This window comes from Zonotrichia albicollis, chromosome 27 (genome assembly GCF_047830755.1).
Source record: "Zonotrichia albicollis isolate bZonAlb1 chromosome 27, bZonAlb1.hap1, whole genome shotgun sequence".
Lineage (NCBI taxonomy): Eukaryota > Metazoa > Chordata > Aves > Passeriformes > Passerellidae > Zonotrichia > Zonotrichia albicollis.
This window is the reverse complement of record NC_133845.1, coordinates 7808065-7826092: the sequence shown is the minus strand read 5'-3', so window position 1 is coordinate 7826092 and position 18028 is coordinate 7808065. Positions and strand designations below refer to the sequence as shown.

The following is an 18028-nucleotide window of genomic DNA, read 5'->3' as shown; positions in this document are numbered from 1 at the left end:
TTTCTGCAACCACCTACCTCTACAAACCACTGCCACAAAGTGCAAGAAGCTGCTTCCCAAGCTGTAGGAGTCAAGCCCCTGGGGAAAGTGGGGAAAGATGAAGTGGGAGTCCAGCAGCTGGAGAGTGATGGGAAGAGCAAGGCCCAGCTGGAAAGTATCTACACAGAGGATCAATGTGCCTTTTTCCATAAAGGGCCAGGAAAAAGACCAAAGAGAAAGACTCTTTGAAAAGGGCAAGTTAAGTTGCAGGCAGTGAAGGAAGTTTTCAGTGCCTTAACAGTTGTGGAAAGGAGGTTTCTTTTAAACCATCCCCATGAGAAAAATGAGGATTTAACTCTCACGGGTGGTTGGGAGAAAAGACAACAAATCCCCCAAAATCCCCTAGCAGATCACTGAAACTCCATGCATGCTAAAATCACTGTGGGCACAAATGGATGTGATTCCATTTCAATTCTTTAGGAATATACCCCTTCTTACTCCTAGGAAAAGACTGAAATGTGTCCAACTCCCTCCAGCTCCTCAAGCTAAACCCTGAATTGAATTTGATTTTGTATTTTTGTTTTTTTCTTGTTCTTTTTCTCTCAGCTGTAACTGCAACATCTTCCCCCTGAAGGTTCATCATCAGCCTCAGTGCTAATGAAAAAATGTGATAATGTTTGTCTCCTTCCTGGGGGTGGTGGGAGGCACAATCTAATTAAAGGTTTGCCAGCAGCTCGAGTGCTGCAGATGGATGGTTGTTTGGGAAGTGCAAGGTATTATAATTATTATTATTATTATGACGAATGCTAACACCAGCTTTCATAAACAGGCAACAGGAGGTAAAGCAGGTGGTAAAAGCAGAGGCAGGGCTTGTTCTGCTGCTACGCCTTCATTTCAGCCTCACATAAAAGTGGCTGTGCGGGTGGCAGCAGGAGATCCTATCTCTGCCCAGGAATGAGTGGCTCGTGGATGGGCTGTGCTGGCTCCTGATGAAGGGTTTGCCTCTCCAGCTGTAGGAAGAGCAGCTGCCAGGACCTTTGGCTGCTTTGGGGTGTTGTCTGGGCTCCTTTGTAAGAGAAGGGCAGGATCAGCACCTTCTTCCGGCCGTGGATGAGCAGGACACCTGAGTGACAAAATCAAACATCAGACTGTAATCTTACAGTTACATTGTAAGAAAAAAACATCCTGAGACACCACCTCGGGATCCCACTCTTTTTTGAATCAGTGTGGATATGGATCCAAGCACACTCCCAGCCCACACCAGCTGCGTGGCCAATGGGTCCAGTACAGAGACACTTTAACTCAATTTATAGACTCAAAGAATGGCTTAGGTGGAGAAAACCTCCAAGATCATCAAGTCAAAATATTATATGCTGAAAAACATGATCCAAAACAATTGATTGATATTAATGTTATGTTAAAAGCAAGTCCCCATCTAGGACTGTTCTAAAATATCCATCACTCATGAAATAATTGTGAGGACAGCTTAAGGTTGCACTTCTATATAAGAAATCATCTCTGTACCTCTGATCCAGATACCTTCATACTTTGTTTGGTTACCTTAACTATTTACAAACTGGTTTTAGTTGAAATTAAAATCATTAATTCTCATGCAGAAATGAACTCAAACTGTATTTCCTTCCTTAATCATAGGCTGGATCTCTCCTTTCCTGACCTTCATACTTTGGAAAAGAATGTGCTCCAGAGCTGGAAAACAAATTAGTGAGCGCTTTGCTGACAGTCCTGGGATGTTTGTGGGAGCAGGGAGTTAATGAGGCAAACAGAAACTATTCCAGACACCGGGGCTGTGGAGGAAAAAGGTGTTTTGTTGCCATACAGTGGCAGGGACCAAAGAAAGGAGGAGGGAAAGGAGACCACAACATGATTAAGAGCTGTGAAGAATTAAATAAACCCTATCCCAATTCCAAAAGCAAAGAGTGCTTTTGAAACCAAAGTCAGCCTTCATTTGTGCCCTGTGCTTTCATTGTGCTCTGGAATGGAAAAAACCTCTGGCTTTCGAGGGTGGGTAGGAGGAACATGACTGCATCCAGCTTGGATCCATTCCCAGTCCAGCAGCAGCTGCTGCCCTCCCCTGGCTGTTTAATGGGAATAGCAATGCTTGGGCTGTTTCCTGAAAGACAATTATTCACAAAAGACCAGAAATAATTCAGAGCATCACAGAAGGCCTTTTTGCTCTTCAATGAACCCGTGCCTGTCCTGCAGCACTCCCATTAACTTGGTTTGTCCCCTTCCTCATGGGGGCGAGGGGGTCTATGCCATTAGCAGGGGGCAACTGCAGAATAGTTTGCGTCTCCTCATAGCAGCCAGAGGAATTTGTGATGTTTGGAAAAAATATTCTGCCTTGGCAGAAAAAAAGATATCTACAAAATGCTCCTCATGTTCAGTGGTTACAACTCATGAGACCCAGTCATGAGTTTATGAGATGTATTTATGAAGATGTAGCTCTGCTGCTTCATTCTCATCGTGCTCAGTCTGTTTGCACCTCCCAGTGTCCAGGCCTGCAAAACAAACCAGCTTGGAAGTGGATATACAGGAACACTAGCATACAAGGAAAGCTACTCTTTTTGGCATAGTTAATAAGCAATAAAATCCAGGCTGCAGTCTCTATGGTCTGCGACAGCCTCTTAGCACAAGGGGAAAAGGGTTAAAGGACAAACTTTGCCTTCCCTTGGACCTGTGTAGTCATGAACATGAGCACAAAAATCTCTTGCAAAACCCCCACCACACAGAAGGGAGAAGATCTCAGTGCAGAGCATCCTTCCAGCCATGGGGTTTGAGACATAAAGAATGGTAATTTACCTTGTGCTGGTGGTTATTTTATTTATTTATATATATAAATGTATATATACAATTTTTTAAAATCCCTGTACTAGCATATTTTCCTCCTGTCTAGGAGATGACATTTCCAGTCACTTTTTGCAAGAAATTAGCTAGTTAAGGCAGCCTAAAATGAACCATGTGCTTGTTTCATCTTGCTTTCCAAGCTGAGGGGATTTATTTTCAATGGAAAACTGGGACATTTCATGAATGCCTGCTGCATGGCCATGTATCTTACAGTCCTTTAGGCTTTGCAGGTCTGAGACATGGATTTTTCTAAGCTATTATTACACACTCTATAATTTATCAGTCTTAAATTTAAGGATATCAGCTCAGTGAGGATTTTTATTTCACATTTATTTACTCTCTTAGCCTTTAAGTGAACAGGAAAATTATTAACAAAACCCCTCTTTAGTTCAAAGCTTCAGAAATGACATTTGTATTGTGTGCAATCAAGCCCTGGTGTTGCAAAAATTGCCATAATCTCACATTTAGCACTCTCTTACTCGTCCTCCTTGGGGTGATGCCTTGCTCCAGAGGTGCATGACCTCAGCCTGGAGATTTCCCTGACTTCAATCACAGCAGGTCAAAGCCTTCAGGCTCTTGGAAAAGTCAGCTGGCCAAAAGATGCCCTCCATCCCTATGGGAGCATACAGGGGAGCCCACAGGATGAAGTAATCTTGTTATGTTGAATTTCTGTGGTTTGTTTTGCTGCTAAAAATCACTTCAAGTTGTGCCCATGTCTGAGCCAGAGATATTTGGGTATGGATGGAGGACAGCCACCCCTGTGAGCTCAGCTTTCCTCCCAGCAGCACCATGGGGCACCTCTCGTCCAAAATGAAAATATTCAATTTGATTTGTTTCTTCTGAGAAAGGGACTGTTCATGTGTTTGGAGCAGGAGTTTTGCACCCTCTTCACTCTTCATCAGAGCCATTCAAGAAGGCAGCCTGGGAGCTGCTGTCACCCTTCTGCTGCCGGAGCCCCAGGCTGATGTAGGGCTCTCCACTGCCTCTGCGGAGCCTCTGGAGACAGCTGCAGCACAGGAGCAATGAATCATTATTAGGAAAAACTGCTACCTAATGCCACTCACCAGAACCTGAATGGCTATTGATGGGGGATTGAGTTGTTTTCATTCTGAATAAAGTCTATTTGATGGGCATGGACTGAACTATCCATTCTGTAGCTTACACAGCACCCCTCAGAGCATCCCTTAAAGTGGGATAATCTTCTCATCCCCTTGGAAAAGCCAAACTGAAGGCTGGTAATGTCTTAGTTTTTGTACCTCAAAGAATTCAGTGACCTTCAACCACTTTGAAGTCCTTGTAAGGCAGAGGATGAAGTGTCAGGGGTCCTGGTAATGCTTTGATGTCTCTGTCAAACTAAAGTTTGACTTCAGCACTCATTGCAGAGGAAAATAAGCAGTGTGACTTCCAGGAGCACCTCTAGGGACTCAGTTGTTTGACTTCCCATTTACTGCCCATGCCTCTTGCTGACACTATTTTGCATTCTGTACACTCAACAAATACCGTGCCTTAAAACCTGCAGTAGTCTGGGGCTGCTTGTTCAGCTGTGATTTTGTACTGCAGGAAGAGCTGGGTTACACCTGTCTCACTACAGACACCCAGCCCTGCCTGCCTACCCCAGCCCTGTCCCAGCCCTGTCCCAGCCTTGTCCCACCCTGTCCCAGCCCTGTCCCAGCCCCTGTCCCAGCCTTGTCCCAGTCTCTGTCCCAGCCCCTGTCCCATCCCTGTCCCATCCCTGTCCCAGCCCTGTCCCAGCCCTCTCCCATTCCCTCTCCCAGCCCTGTCCCAGCCCTGTCCCAGCCATACCAGTAAGCGAGGCTGAAGTTCACAGCCAGGATGGCCACAGCAGCTGCCCAGTGCCAGAAGAAGCACATCGTGAGGAACATGATGTTGCTGTGGTCATTCTCATCCCACATGGGACCTCCCCATGGCTGGAACAGCACAACACCGATCTGGGTGGAACAAGAAGTTGGTGGAACAACTACATTGGGAAAAAAATTATAGAATCCCAGAATGCCAGAATTGTTTGGGTTGGAAGGAACCTTAAATAACCTGTGCCAGAGCCTCATCACCCTCACAGAGTTACCTTTATTCATGTGGTGACCGAGGAACTTGAGCCCTGACCAGGGTAGATGTTTTTGCTGAGAATGAAGTTCATCCTTGCAATGAGGGGCCACACAAAGTAAGTCTGTGCCCAAGATATCTCTTTTTTTGTTCAATATCCAGAACAATTGCCCCTCAACATTCCAAACTCCAAGCCGTCCTTTAAAAACTCCAGATTTTGTATTTTACAAGCTCAGCCCAGTTTCTTACCTCTGAACAAAGGCTGATTTGAGCAAGCACAGCCTTGAAAAAGAGAAGGGAAAGGGTTTGGTTTTGGGGTGGTTATTTTGGTTGCTCTTTATTTTTGGTTGGTTGGTTGGTTTGGGTTTTTTTCTTTTTTTGTTTGTTTGGGGGTTTTTTTTTTGATAGCTTGGTTTTGAGAGCAATTATCTCCAACTGATTTCTTTGCTTTTCCAACTCCTACCAAAGTAAGCAGCTGGCTGTATTTTAACTCTCTTTTATAGCTGGTGGAGTTTGTATCTTTTCACTAAACCAGAGGGAGGGCTGTAGGGAGCATTAGACACATTAAGCAATTAGTACTTGGTTGTTAGGTACTGTAAAATGTTGCTCACTTGCTTTTTCTCTTCCCCCTGGAGAAGCAGGAAGCCAAAACAAACAGCTCTTGCAGCAGGAGCAGCCATCAGAGATGACCTGTGATAAGTAAATTTTCATTCTGCATTATGAGCTATTTATGAAGTGAGCCTGGCAAAATAATCCTTGGGAGATGTGTGTTTGATATGTGATGTATAACTTGTTGCCCTCTTTTCTCTTTGCTTCATTGCTCTGGGGAGGCAGAACGGACCTGCCAGAACCACGTTCCCTGGACGATAGTCAAGAGGGCTCGGAACATCTCCAGGACAATGTTGTCACGCAGGAAAACCTCCAGCAGGATGCTTCCAGCCCCAGCAAAGATGGCGATGAGCAGCAGGGAGTGGATGTGCTGATCCAGCATGGGGCGGTGAAGGACGTGGTAATAGAAGAGACAACCTGCAAAAACACGAGCCCTGCTTGGAGCAGCACTAACAACAGCAGCCACGGCCACTGAGCTGAGTAAATCACCTGCCTGGATGGCAAATTGAGACAGGCCATCATGGAAAGAGGGGACTCCACATAGCACCATCCCCTAGGCCTCCTGGCATCCCAGCATCCTGGGGGCAACCAGGGGCAGGAGGATCTGAACAATACAATGACCAAGGACAGGGTAGTTTTCTTCACACATTTGTCACCTCTTCAGATGACCCTTCCCTTCTAGCCAGGCTTCTGCTGTGTCTTTCCTTCTTATTGCTAAATTTCATAATTTTCTGGGAGCTGTAAATGATAGATTTCCTGGTCATACATGCCAAAATGTGCATGTGGAGTTGCCCCTGCTGCTGCTGCCTCAAAAACTGCTGTGATCAGGAAAGGAAAATTAACAGGAGCTGTGCCTTCATTAAGGAAGATTCTGTATAAACAAGACCTTCTTTTCCCATAGGAGAGTGTTGGAACTACATGATTCTTAAGCTTCCTTCCAAACCAAGTCTTTATATGATTCTATGATCCAAAAGGGGTCTGGAATCCTGGCTGGCAACTTGCAAGGCAGCCTGAGGACAGAATGATATTTGTGATGTGCTGAAGCTGAAATAAATCACTTCAAATTGCCACGTGCCATGCAAGGAGATGAGGCTAATGAAGCCTGCAGTGCAATTAATGGCTCTCAGGGGAACATGGGGCAGGGGAACAGCCTGTGGATGGCAGAGGAATGCAGAGTTCACCAGCCATTTATCATAACAAGGAACCTCATTCTGCTGCAGTAGCTTCAGAAATCCCAAACCAGAACCTATCCATGACTGTATTTCTCATCTCATTCCATCCCAGCCTGCCATAATATATCCCCTACAATGTGTCCTATCTCCAGAGGCATCTGGAACCATATCTCAGTCGGGCAAATTTTAGCTCTTCTCTGACTTGGTGTCCAATATCCTTTCCCTTATTAAGCACCACTTCTACAAACCTTCAACAAACACAGCCATGGCCAACATGAGGCGATCCAGACCCTGTGGCACCAGCTGGGAGAAGAAGGTGAAGACATCTACCACCCCGGAGAGGCCGTAGAAGAGGTACATGGTGGTGTGCTGCCAGTTCATCAGCTTCACCCAGTCGTGCTTCTCCCCGCTGTACAGGTACAGGTGGGGACCGTCGGGGACAAACTGCTCCGCCAGCATCCCTGCAGGACACCAAGAGCATGCAGTTTCTGGGGCTTCATTTGCAATGGTTGAGACTGCTCCTTGCTGTTCTGAAGCAGGAACTGGTTGAGTTTGCATTAGGGAGAAAAATCAGGCCTGTGTTTAATGGCAGCTCAGCTTTGGGAAGCAGTATGAGAATTGCTTTCCCACATCAAACTATACCAGAGATCATGTCAACATGGACGTCAAAGATGCATCCAGGCTGCCCAGGGGAGTGCTGGAATCACCATACTCGCAAGTATTCAAAAATATGTGAATAGGGTGCTCAGGTTCATGGTTTAATGGTGGATGTGGCAGTGGTTACTGGTTGGACTTAATGATCTAAGAAGTCTTTTCCAGCCTTAAAAATTCTCTGATCCTTCCACATCTGGACCAGTTTCTATGGAGTCAGGGCTCCTGTACAGTCATCAGTGCAGACTAGTTGAATACTGACATAGCAAGTGAAATATAACCCTTACCTGTTAGAGAAAAGAAGATTTTGATTCCCCCTTCAATGGCATCCACACGCTGGAAACAGTAAGCCCTGTGGGATTTTTTATTTACTTTCTGGCTGAGATACTGCAGTGGGTATTTCACAGACCACCAGAGTCCAAAGAGCAGGAAGAAGCTGCCTGGAAGCGCGTGACCCTTAAAATTTGCCATCCTGTCAACCTCTTCTGACTACAAGGCAAAAAAAAACAATGTAATTATTCAATTTACATAAGTTTTTTGGCATAACACTGGGAAAAAACAGGCTTTCCCTTTCGGGGAGGACTGGAGTGGGCTTGACCAAGCACATGGGAATAGGAAGGAGCACAGGGAACCCCTGGGACCTCTGTGAGGTCCTTGCCCCAAGATTAGGAAATATCAAAAAAAGCCACAGTTGTTTCAAAAAAGCCCCAAATGTTCTGCAGTATCTGACACATCCCAGCCTGAACCTTTGATTCCAAGGATCTCTTTCAGCAGTAAGTCCTGCTTTTCTTGCTCTTCTGAAAGTATTAGCATAAGGATCTGCTGCTGACCAGGGCTTTTCAGGACCAGGTAGGAGAGATAATACAGAGGGAAAACAGGAATGTCTAGGAGTAAAGAGCAGAGTGTTTCTTTAGCTTCATGAACAGCCACAGAAGTGGTGTGCTAAGTCCAAAATGTTTTAAATCTCTGGAATTATTTCAGGCCATGGAAGAGGTGAAAAAATCCTGCATCTATTCCACAAACCCAAGCACTTTGTTAAAAATATACCTTCAGAAATACCCCAAAAGCTGCTGGAAACAAAACACTGTGGGTTTGGGCAAACCAATCAAGTCGCTCCCTGCATCCTGACCTGCTGACACTCCTTCTTCCCTCTCCTGAGCATCCCTAAACCAGGACTTGCACCAAGCTGCTGGAGCCTCTGTGCCAGAGTGCACACACACATGGTTTGTGCACTCTGGTTTGCAGGATGCTGGGGGACCCATTTCCTGGGAGAATTACAGCAATTAAACCCAGCCAGCTCCTGTTTGCCCTTTGCTCAATTAGGTTGAGAAATGATCAGCTCTTTCATGTGGGCTCAACCACATGTTTGAGGGCTGCCTTGGTGTGAGGTAGTGTCAGACTGGGCAATTAGGAATGTTTTAATTGATAACAAGGCTGTGCTGCTGGTGCCCAGGACTTCCTTCTCTGTTTAGTAGCTTCTCTGTAACAATCCACACTTAACCGTGGGCAGAAACTGTCTCCCTTGTGGAGTGAATGCTCTCCCTCCACATAGCAAATGTTGCATGGTTTGGTGCTGGATCTGACCTCCCCATCCCAGACATCCTGGTTATCCTGAAACTGCCTTCCCCAGCAGCATTTTGGGCTTCAGTCCCCACTTGCTGAAAATATAAACCAAAAATATTCTTATTCTGCTGTTGCACAAGGGATAATTTGTGTGTGGGGTGAAACATGAGTTGTTGCTGTCAGCCTTGGAGAAAGGGAGTTGTTTCTTTGGCTTCATTACTATCTAATTTCAGGTTGGTTTCTCCCAGGGACACCTTGTTTCATCTCTGGAAGTTCATGCCTGGTGCAGATACCATCTCCCAGAGGACTCTGTCCCCATGCAGGAAAATCCACAGGGTTAAAACTGATCTCCTAAATCCCTGCAACCAATCTGCTTGATCCAAGCTGGTTTAACCAAACAGCTAATCCAACAGGTCGAGCAAAGCAAACATTGGCTCCATGTGCACACATCACCCTGGTAGATGCAGCCACACAGGGCAGCACAGGGGGCTGATGTTCCTGCAGTGCCACCAGGCTGGTTTCCATCCTGTCCTCACCAAGCACCTCTGAGCTATCCCAGTGGGTTCATGAAGATGAATTTAGGGGGCATTTAATCCAAGAATGGAAAAGCTGTGCATGGAAAGGGCATAGTATGAGCTGGCAGCTTTGCAGGTCACTATTAGCAGTGCAGGGTTCTGCCTTATTTCATGACTTAAAAGGAAAGATTTATTGACAAAGGGTGCATTGGGTAATTAAACAGAAAATCAAACCAAGATGCTGTTTACCAGCAGGGCTAGCACAGTCCAGTGGGTTAATACAATCATTTCTGCAGTCCTTTGAAAGGGGAGACTGGGAAATGGGAGCATCCAACTGTTTCCTTGTGATTAAGGGAGCAGCATTCCCAAGTCATGGAGAGGCTGAAAAAATCTGTATTCTCTGGGTAAGTAGAGAATCTCATCATATACATGAAATGGGGGTAATTGCTTTAAAATGAAAGAGGGGAAATTTAGATCAGTAACAAGGAGGGATGGTGAAATATCAGGATAATAACTGGAAGCAGAACCAAACCCATCCCAGAATACCACAACAAGAAGGATTGCTACCATACCCTGTTGTATTAATGCTACAATTATAACACGACCATAGCAATATATACTCAAATATTTAACTGATGTAGCTCTTGCAGTTACATATTAAAGGCTCATATAATGTGGGGCCTGATGGTTTTCCAGATGAGATCAATGCAGTCAAACTGAGATCACCTGAAGGATACACCGATCAATCACAATTAAAAGATCAGCTAAGGGGGGTATGCACAGCCACCTTACAGTGCTTATGTGATCTGGGCTGAGCTCAGGGGGTCATGGGGACTCTTTTGTGGTTGGTGGTCTCCATTCCTGCCTTATAGCAGGGAGCACATGGCTTAGCTGGGACACGTGACCCACAAAACTATTTCGCCTGCTTCTCTTCCTCCTCTGAAAAACATGCAATGGGTAAGCACAGGGGAAAAACCAACCACAGTTATGTTGTGCCCTGAGGCAAACAGCTCTTGTTTATCCCTGTATCTCCAAAGGAAGTGAGACATGCTTACAATCAGCAGGGAAAAGAACAAGCTGAAGGTCCAGTGGGTGCTGGTCCACTCCAACAGGGTGGAGCCACCGTACCAGGGCATCCCTGCTGAATGTGACTTTGTCCCTTCCCTCATCACCCAGAAATGTTTGGCAACACCCCCGTGTCCTTGCTGGCTTGTCATTCATGCTCTTTGCCCCCTGTTGTGTTTATCATGGTGCCCTACACCGTGTCTGCTTAATGATTTACTGTTTCATCTGCTCTTATCACTTCCCAGAGGACCTGGTTTTCCTTGGTTTATAGCTAATGCACCCAACCACCAGGAAAGGCATCTGGAGGATGGTAAGGAGTCTGAGAGCCCGATTAGGCTTTCACCTCCTTCTTCTCACACTACTCTGGTTGCCACAAGCTCTCTCTTTTTAGCCACAGCCTGGGCCACTTTACTATTCCAAATATTCGGTTTCCTGAGGGATTTTTTTTTGCTTTGGTTTGGTTTGGTTTTTTGGTTGGTTTTTTTTTTTTTTTTAGTCCATTGATAGTGTATCAGTCAAAGCATCATTTCCATTTTCCCCAGCTAGGAAATCACAGTCTAAAGTTCACCAGTGGGCAGAGCTGACAGCCATCACCCCTACAATTAACTTTGCCCTTCAACCTGTATGAATCAGGCAGTTCAGACACACCAGAGATGGTTTGCTCACTGTACCTGTCCTTGGCTCTCAGAGCATATGTGGGTGACAGGGATGGTCCCCAGGGAAAGGCTGACTCAGGGAAGAGGCCAAATGTCTTGACTTGTGGTGAAACCACCCAAGCTGAGCTCAGGCTAAGGTGAGGAATGCCACTGAGATGTGTATCTGGAAATAATAAAGCTAGCCTTCCGGAGGGGCTCTTGTGTTGAATCTGCAGCTGCAGGAGTGCATCAAATCCAGACCTACAGACTGACAGCAGCTGAGGTACTGTGCTCAAAAAACCATCCTCAGTCAGCCTCTTCCTTGTCCTGCATGTCCTCTGTGTGTCTCCCTGAATACATAACCCACTGCCCAAACCCAATGGGGATGGCAGTGAGTGAGCTATCTCTGACAAGGAGTGAGCCATCTCTGCCTCTGAGGACAGAGAGATGGCAGGACACACCCAAAAGGTATCAGGACAGGCATCACTGAGTGTGATAAGCTCTCCTGTACCCTGTGCTGCCTCACTCATTACCAGCACTGTCTTATTTGTCTGCACAGGCACTTACAATCATAGCAGCACTTCCATTAGCTCCCACAGGAGCTGAATCTCTAATGCATTAATGTCAGGCTAAAACCCCACTCTGAACCATTTCATCTCATTATTGTCGGGCTCTCTTTTCCCTCTGTGTCTGTCCGCACCAGGGAGTGTTACAGTGACACTGAACAATCATCTTCCTCATAGTGGTGAGCTCAGCTGCTGCTGGAAAAGCAGGAAAGCAACATTTCTGCCTCTAAAGGATCCTTAAGGCGTTTGGACTTAGGTTAAAAAATCATCATCATTGGACACTATGAGGCTCAATTGCCAGGAAGTGTCTGAAGGACCATCAGGTACTGCAGCGGCTGATGCAGTGGCTGCAGACAGAGAACACAAACTGAGATAATCCAACCTCCTGAAATGAGAAAGTTCAACATGAAAGTTCAAACAGAGATGAAAGCTTTACATTCAGGATGCTGGACTAGAGGTCTATTTAATAGACACAATGGATCCATCTGGAAAGAGACACTGAGGGAGGGAGATAGAAAAATTGATGATGGAGAGGTTATACAGCTCTCTGCTTCCCCTTCCTTATGCTGTCTCCATTTGTCTCCTGTTTTATAAGCCCCTGGTTTGGATTCTCCACCCCTATTCTTGCTCTAAGCCCTGTCATCAGGGAAGCAGCAAGAAGCTACATCCCAGCAAAGAAAGCTGAGAAATAAAATAAATTAGTCAAGGCCTAATTACAGAGGCTCAGAACAGGCACTGTCATTCCTTTGTGACCTGCATTTCTTTATTTGTGATTTTAAGACAGTGAGGTCTGACTTTAAAAATTACCTGTTGGGAGGAATGCACTTTACCATCTCCAAAGCCATTTTTCTTTGCCTCTATGTGATGGTAAAGATATTAAAGTGCTTTCTAAAGGAGTGGATGCCATCTGTGCCCTGAACTGCCTCCCTTGCTCCTTGATGTGTGATGGGACAGCCCTGACTCCAATAACCCCTCTCAGGTACCAACACAAAATAAGCTCAAAATAAGCTCAAACCCAGCATTATCACCATCAAAAATGCAACAAAAATCGGTATTTATAGAATCCTAGAATCACAGAACAGTTTAGGTTGTGGGGAGTTTCAAGATAATACAGTTCCACCCCCTGCCATGGGCAGGGGCACTTTCTACTAGCCAAGGTTGCTCCAAGTTCCATCCAACCTGGCCTTGAACTCTTCCAGGGCTGGGAGAGCCACAATTTTGCAGGACTCCACAACTTCTCTGGGCATTTTCCAAAGAGGAGATGAATGCTTGTCTTCAAATTGTTCCAATTGCCCCAGAATGTGACACTTTTAAGCACTGTGTTAAGCACTGTGTGTCTTCAACCTCCAAGGAAAACTATACAAGACAAAGGATAAAAACCATTTCCATTGCAATATATACCCAAAATACCCATAAAACACATAACCCTAAGCCTGCTAAGTTTTTCTGTGGGTACCCCAGAGCTGTGGTCCCCAAAATCCCCCTCCACAAGCACCTCGAGCCTTGGCTGTCACAACCAGTCCTGCCAAGGTGAAGGGTTGGTAATGTTTTAATGATAAGCTGGTAGGAAGAATGGAAAAAGGAAGGAAAAAACCTTTCTCTGCAGCACAGGTGGCCCTGCCCACAGCAAGGGAGATGGCATGCGATGAGCTTTAAGGTCCCTTCCAACCCAAACCATTCTGGAACTCTACAAATCCAAACTGTGAGGTTTTAGGCACTGGAAGCGACTTTTCTGGGCATTGCTGTGGGTAGAAGAGTTTTTGGTGGGGAGGGAGTTTTTGGTTCAGTGCACACAGCAGCAATTTCAGTTTGGCTGTGAGGCACAGGGTTTGCATTTAATTTGGCTGGGAGTGGTGCAGGGAGCCAGCAAGGGCTCCTTGCAGAGTGGCAAGGGGGTTTTGGGGCTCTGCTGGCCCCAGGCTGCCCTGCTCTCACCTCTGCCTGCTTTGGGGCCCCACGTATCGTGTTTATTTTTCAACTTCCTCCTTGGAAAAAGTTGCTGCGGGTTTGCTGGGCTGTCCCATCGGCTCCCAGCCCAGCAGGGACAGCAGCCAGTCCCCTGTGAGCCCCTGCACGGGGACCTCAGGGCAGGGCAACCCCCGGCGGGCTGAGAACACTTCAATCCCTCCCAAACTGGCTTTCCTAAGGGAAGCAGTGGTACACTCACCCTGATCCCTCTCTTCCCTCCTCATGGCATTAAACGGTCCATGAAGGGCAGGCAGGGGATCCAGGGGATCCCTTCCCATCCCACGGTGTGGAGTGACCCCCCCTGCCCCTGGCAGCCCCTGGCAGCAGAGCCTTACCTGTCCTGGTGATCCTGGTGCTGCACCTCCTCCCAGGTGATCTGTGCTCCTCCCCTGCCCGTGGCACCCGCCTCGCCTGCCTCCTCCCTGCCTCCAAACCCCAGCTGGGAGGGAAAGGTGACCTGGGCACAGGAATACCCCACTCCTGGGCACACCAGGTGCTTTAATTTGCAGTTTTCTCCCACAAAGGCAATCCATGATTTGCTGAATTCTGGCTGTCTCAAGGCCTTTCTTCTCCAGATCTTAATTTTCTCAGATTTTGTATAATGATGACATTTCCTTCAGTCAGAGTTCCCCATTTCCCCCCTCATGCAGGATAGGATACAGGGGAGCTGTGTGGGGCATTACCCCCCCCACCCCCACTCCCAGGTGCCTGCACCCCTCATCCCTAAAACACTACATTAATTATTAACTGGATTAACTCCTTCAAAGCACTTTATTTTCCATTTTCCATGCTTCCCAGGTTTGATGGATGCCTCTCCCAGGATACCCACTCCTAACCCATATTTCAACTCCAAATGCAATTTTCTGACCAAGCCTCCTATAAAGCTGAGTTTATCCTTAATAATACTTTCCACTTTCATCTCCAGTCCTGCAAGTGCTTTACAAATGTTAAGTAATTAACCCTCATGACACCCTTGGGAGGGAGAGAAGCGTTATTATGGCTATTTGTAAAGGAAGCTCTGACAGGGCCTTCTGTGCTCCAGCCCTGGGTTTTACTCACTTTTAGGGAGCAGTGCAGCTACTTACAGCGTTGAGAGCAACTACACCTGCCACAGGGAATTTGTAGTAAGAAAGCTGGATTTTAATTGTTTTTAATATATCCACCCTGATTTATAAATGACTTGAGGTTTAGAAGAGCTGTCTGCCAACCCTTTTTCTTTTATTATTATACTACTATTTTGATTCATTGACATAAAATCTATTCCCTCTCCTTGTTCCACAGTGTTGTTTAAACAGATGAGTTCTTAAATAATAAATAATTATCAATTAATCCATCTTTCTCACCACCCAGAGAGATAAGTGCTGCTGGAAGGGAGGAAGCATCCCACAGTCATCCTCTCCTTTATCAGTGATGGGGTTGGATACCCAAACCCTCTCTGTTTTTCTGGTGGGAGAATTTAAATTTTTTAGAGACAAAAGCCAAGCTGCAGGTATTTTTTATCTCTTCATTAAATTGTTTCACAAATGTCCCAGGAGCCTGATGACATTTTGCGTCCCACAAACTCTGGAATAAATCAGAATTAATTGAGGGGTTTACACTCACCCTGCTCCAGGCACATAGAAGGATTTACTAGAAATTTACCAAATTTACCCAGAAAACTACCTCCAAAACTGAGGAATAAAGAGAAGGAAAACAACTCTTGAGATGGAGGGCCCGGGAAAAATGAAAAATTATTGCTACAAGTGGTTCAAGTTACTACAAGTTCATGAAAAAACCCGAAGACATGTCCAAAAATACCAATGAAACCCAAAAAAATGCCACTGCAAAGTCTTAGTCATGAGTGATGAAGTTGCTGTAGCTGTTACATAAGACTGAATTTAGCTAAAAATGAAACTTTTAGTTAAATGTGATTCTGAAATGGGAGCCTGTTCCCACCCAAAGCTCTGCTGAGTCATGTTGGTGTTTCTTGGCTACCAGGAAATTTGCACCTTCAAATATTTGCAGAACAAAATGATGGGTGTGTAGGGGGGTGGATCTTACTCTAAGGAAACAAATAACCTCTCTGGGAGTATTTATTGTAGAAAAGACCCTCCCTGATCTGGGGTTATGCAGAACATCTCGTTTCCAAGTGTCCTGAGAAGACACACCAAAACCTGATGTCATCTCCACCTTATATCCATTCCTTCCTAGAGCTCAGCCACTCTTAAAACCTTCACAGTTCCTTAGACAGCCTTGAAACCACATGTAAAGGCTGTAAATTCTTCAGACATGTCCAGTTTAGGCTCTCTGTCCACAGGCACTGGGCTGCCACTGGAGGTGGGCATTCTGGCCAGCACAGCACATCCAGCCTAAAAAACCTGTCCTGATCAGCAACTTGTCTGAATCTTGCTTTCCCATGAAATCAGTCCTGAAAAAATTTCAGAATTCCTTTTTTAGGAATTTTTGAGGCCTCAAAAAAGCTCTTCTGTGTTCTGCTGATCTCTAATTTTCCACCTCCTGATGTCTATTTTCTCTCTGCTTATCTCACACAGAGCTGCAGCTCCTAAACATATCCACAGGAGATATGGCAGATATGGCACCCTGGTGTTCACCCTGATGTGAACATCTCTTCACATCAATACGCAAATGTAGGAATGACCAAGAAAACAGGAGTTTGCTTCTCTGGGAATCATCTCAGAATGCTGTCTGGTTAGACAGTACCTGCAGTCTCCATGGATGCAGCTTGGGTTGCAGGCAGGTGCATGCCGTGGAAGTGATTGTCAGAGAGAGCTCAGAACTAACAGCTCAGAGAAATGGGGCAAATGATGGAGTGTCAGAGCCAGGAAATTAGTTACTGCATTTTCCTGTGTTGGCAGAGGGGTCGGGGGAAAGAGTCATTTGCCATGTGGCCACATATCTGGAGAGAGGAGCTGCATAGGCTGCCTGCAGTTTTAAGAGGCAGGAAAATGCGAAAGCAAGCTGGCACACTGGCCACACACAGACATTTGTCTGGTCCCTTGCTGGAACAGTGATGTATTTTCCAATCAAAATGATGATGTCTTGTTTTCCTTCTCCTCCTCCTGCACCCACAAAGCTTGCCTGTGTAATGAAGGCAAAAGGTTTTGCACTTAGATGCTCCCATTTCTAAGTGAGCCACCTCCTGGTGGCACCTCCCTAAGCCCTCCTGGTACCCAGGGAATGATCCCTCACAGCATCCTCCCATCTCAGTTTTGTTTGTCACCTGAGTGCTCACCCATTGTGTGCAACCCAGAATTCCAGTGGTGCTGAAGTGCCTTGGAACAGGGGAAGGGGCAGAAACAGAGACCTGCAGCTGCTCCACAGTACCATCACCTAAATTTATTCCTCTTTTTGCGCCACTTCTGTCCACACATAGAGAAAGATGTGGAGTGTAAAGTGCCCTGGGAGATGACAAGGGACCCACCAGACTCTCCCCAAAATGTGACCTAATTCTTGCAAATGCTCTGTTCTCATGCAAAGAGGTTGAGGAAGGAGTTGGCCAGATGACAAAAGGAGGAGGTGAATAAATCCAATATGGCACAACTGCAGCTGTGGAGAGCAAGCAGCACCCGTGCACAGCCAGGAGGAAAAGGGGCAGAACGGGGCAGGAAAGGTGATGTAAGCAAAGATAACCCCAGAAATGTCTCTGTTACAGCCCTGTGATGGGAGCCCAGCTAGGTAAGAACAGGCGAGAATGAAATAAAAGCAGGGAGGGCTCAGCCCTGATGTGATTCCAACTGCATCAGTCCCAGCTGTATGCCAGAATTGAAGCATGCTTGGACATGGCAAAAGCATTAATAAGGGACAGAAAAGGAAATTTGTGTAGCCAGCTGAAAGAAGAGGATGAGAAAGAGAAGGCAGAGCATGAGAAAAGTGGCAACAGAGAGGGAGCTTCAGGGAGAGGTGGTGAAGGTTAAAGATGAAAACAACAGCACCTAAAAAGAAGCACAAAGTGGCCAACCTGTGGGAAATTTTAACAGGATAAAAAAATAACTCACAGCTGATGAGCAGTTAAAAAAAATAAATGGGAACACAAGGAAATGTGCCCTTAAAACACCTCAGATGGAGAGTGACCCATCCAGAAGAGGTGCAGGGGAGCTGGGCAACCCTCAGGGCTGCTCCATCAACATTGTCCCTGGGAGCCAGACAAAATTAAATCTTCACATCCTGGGAGGTTTGATTTGGGGACTTTTGCCCTCCATCCAGCTGCCATTCAGCAATGATGGAGCAAGGGCACATCTCGGTGGCAGAGGGAGGAATATCACCTCCCCAGCCAGGCTTGGCCTTGCTACTCATACCCAGATCACCTAATAAAACAAGAGGAATTTGGGCAGAGGAATTCGTTCATCTTCAACACCTGGAGCTGGAAGAAATGTCTCTGA

At 46.1% G+C, this 18028-nt stretch overlaps 1 protein-coding gene across 1 annotated transcript; it reads right to left on the bottom strand.

The window, feature by feature from the left end:
* Positions 1 to 2828: 2828 nt before the first annotated feature.
* LOC102069911 (transmembrane protein 45B) lies at positions 2829 to 14263 on the bottom strand. Its single transcript, XM_005493863.3, has 6 exons — positions 13985 to 14263; positions 7625 to 7826; positions 6935 to 7147; positions 5747 to 5931; positions 4648 to 4793; positions 2829 to 3850 (listed from the first exon to the last, which is right to left on the bottom strand). The coding sequence occupies exons 1-6, from the start codon at positions 14180 to 14182 to the stop codon at positions 3733 to 3735; spliced, it is 1062 nt and encodes a 353-aa protein (XP_005493920.2). The 5' UTR covers positions 14183 to 14263; the 3' UTR covers positions 2829 to 3732.
* Between the last annotated feature and the right edge of the window lie 3765 nt (positions 14264 to 18028).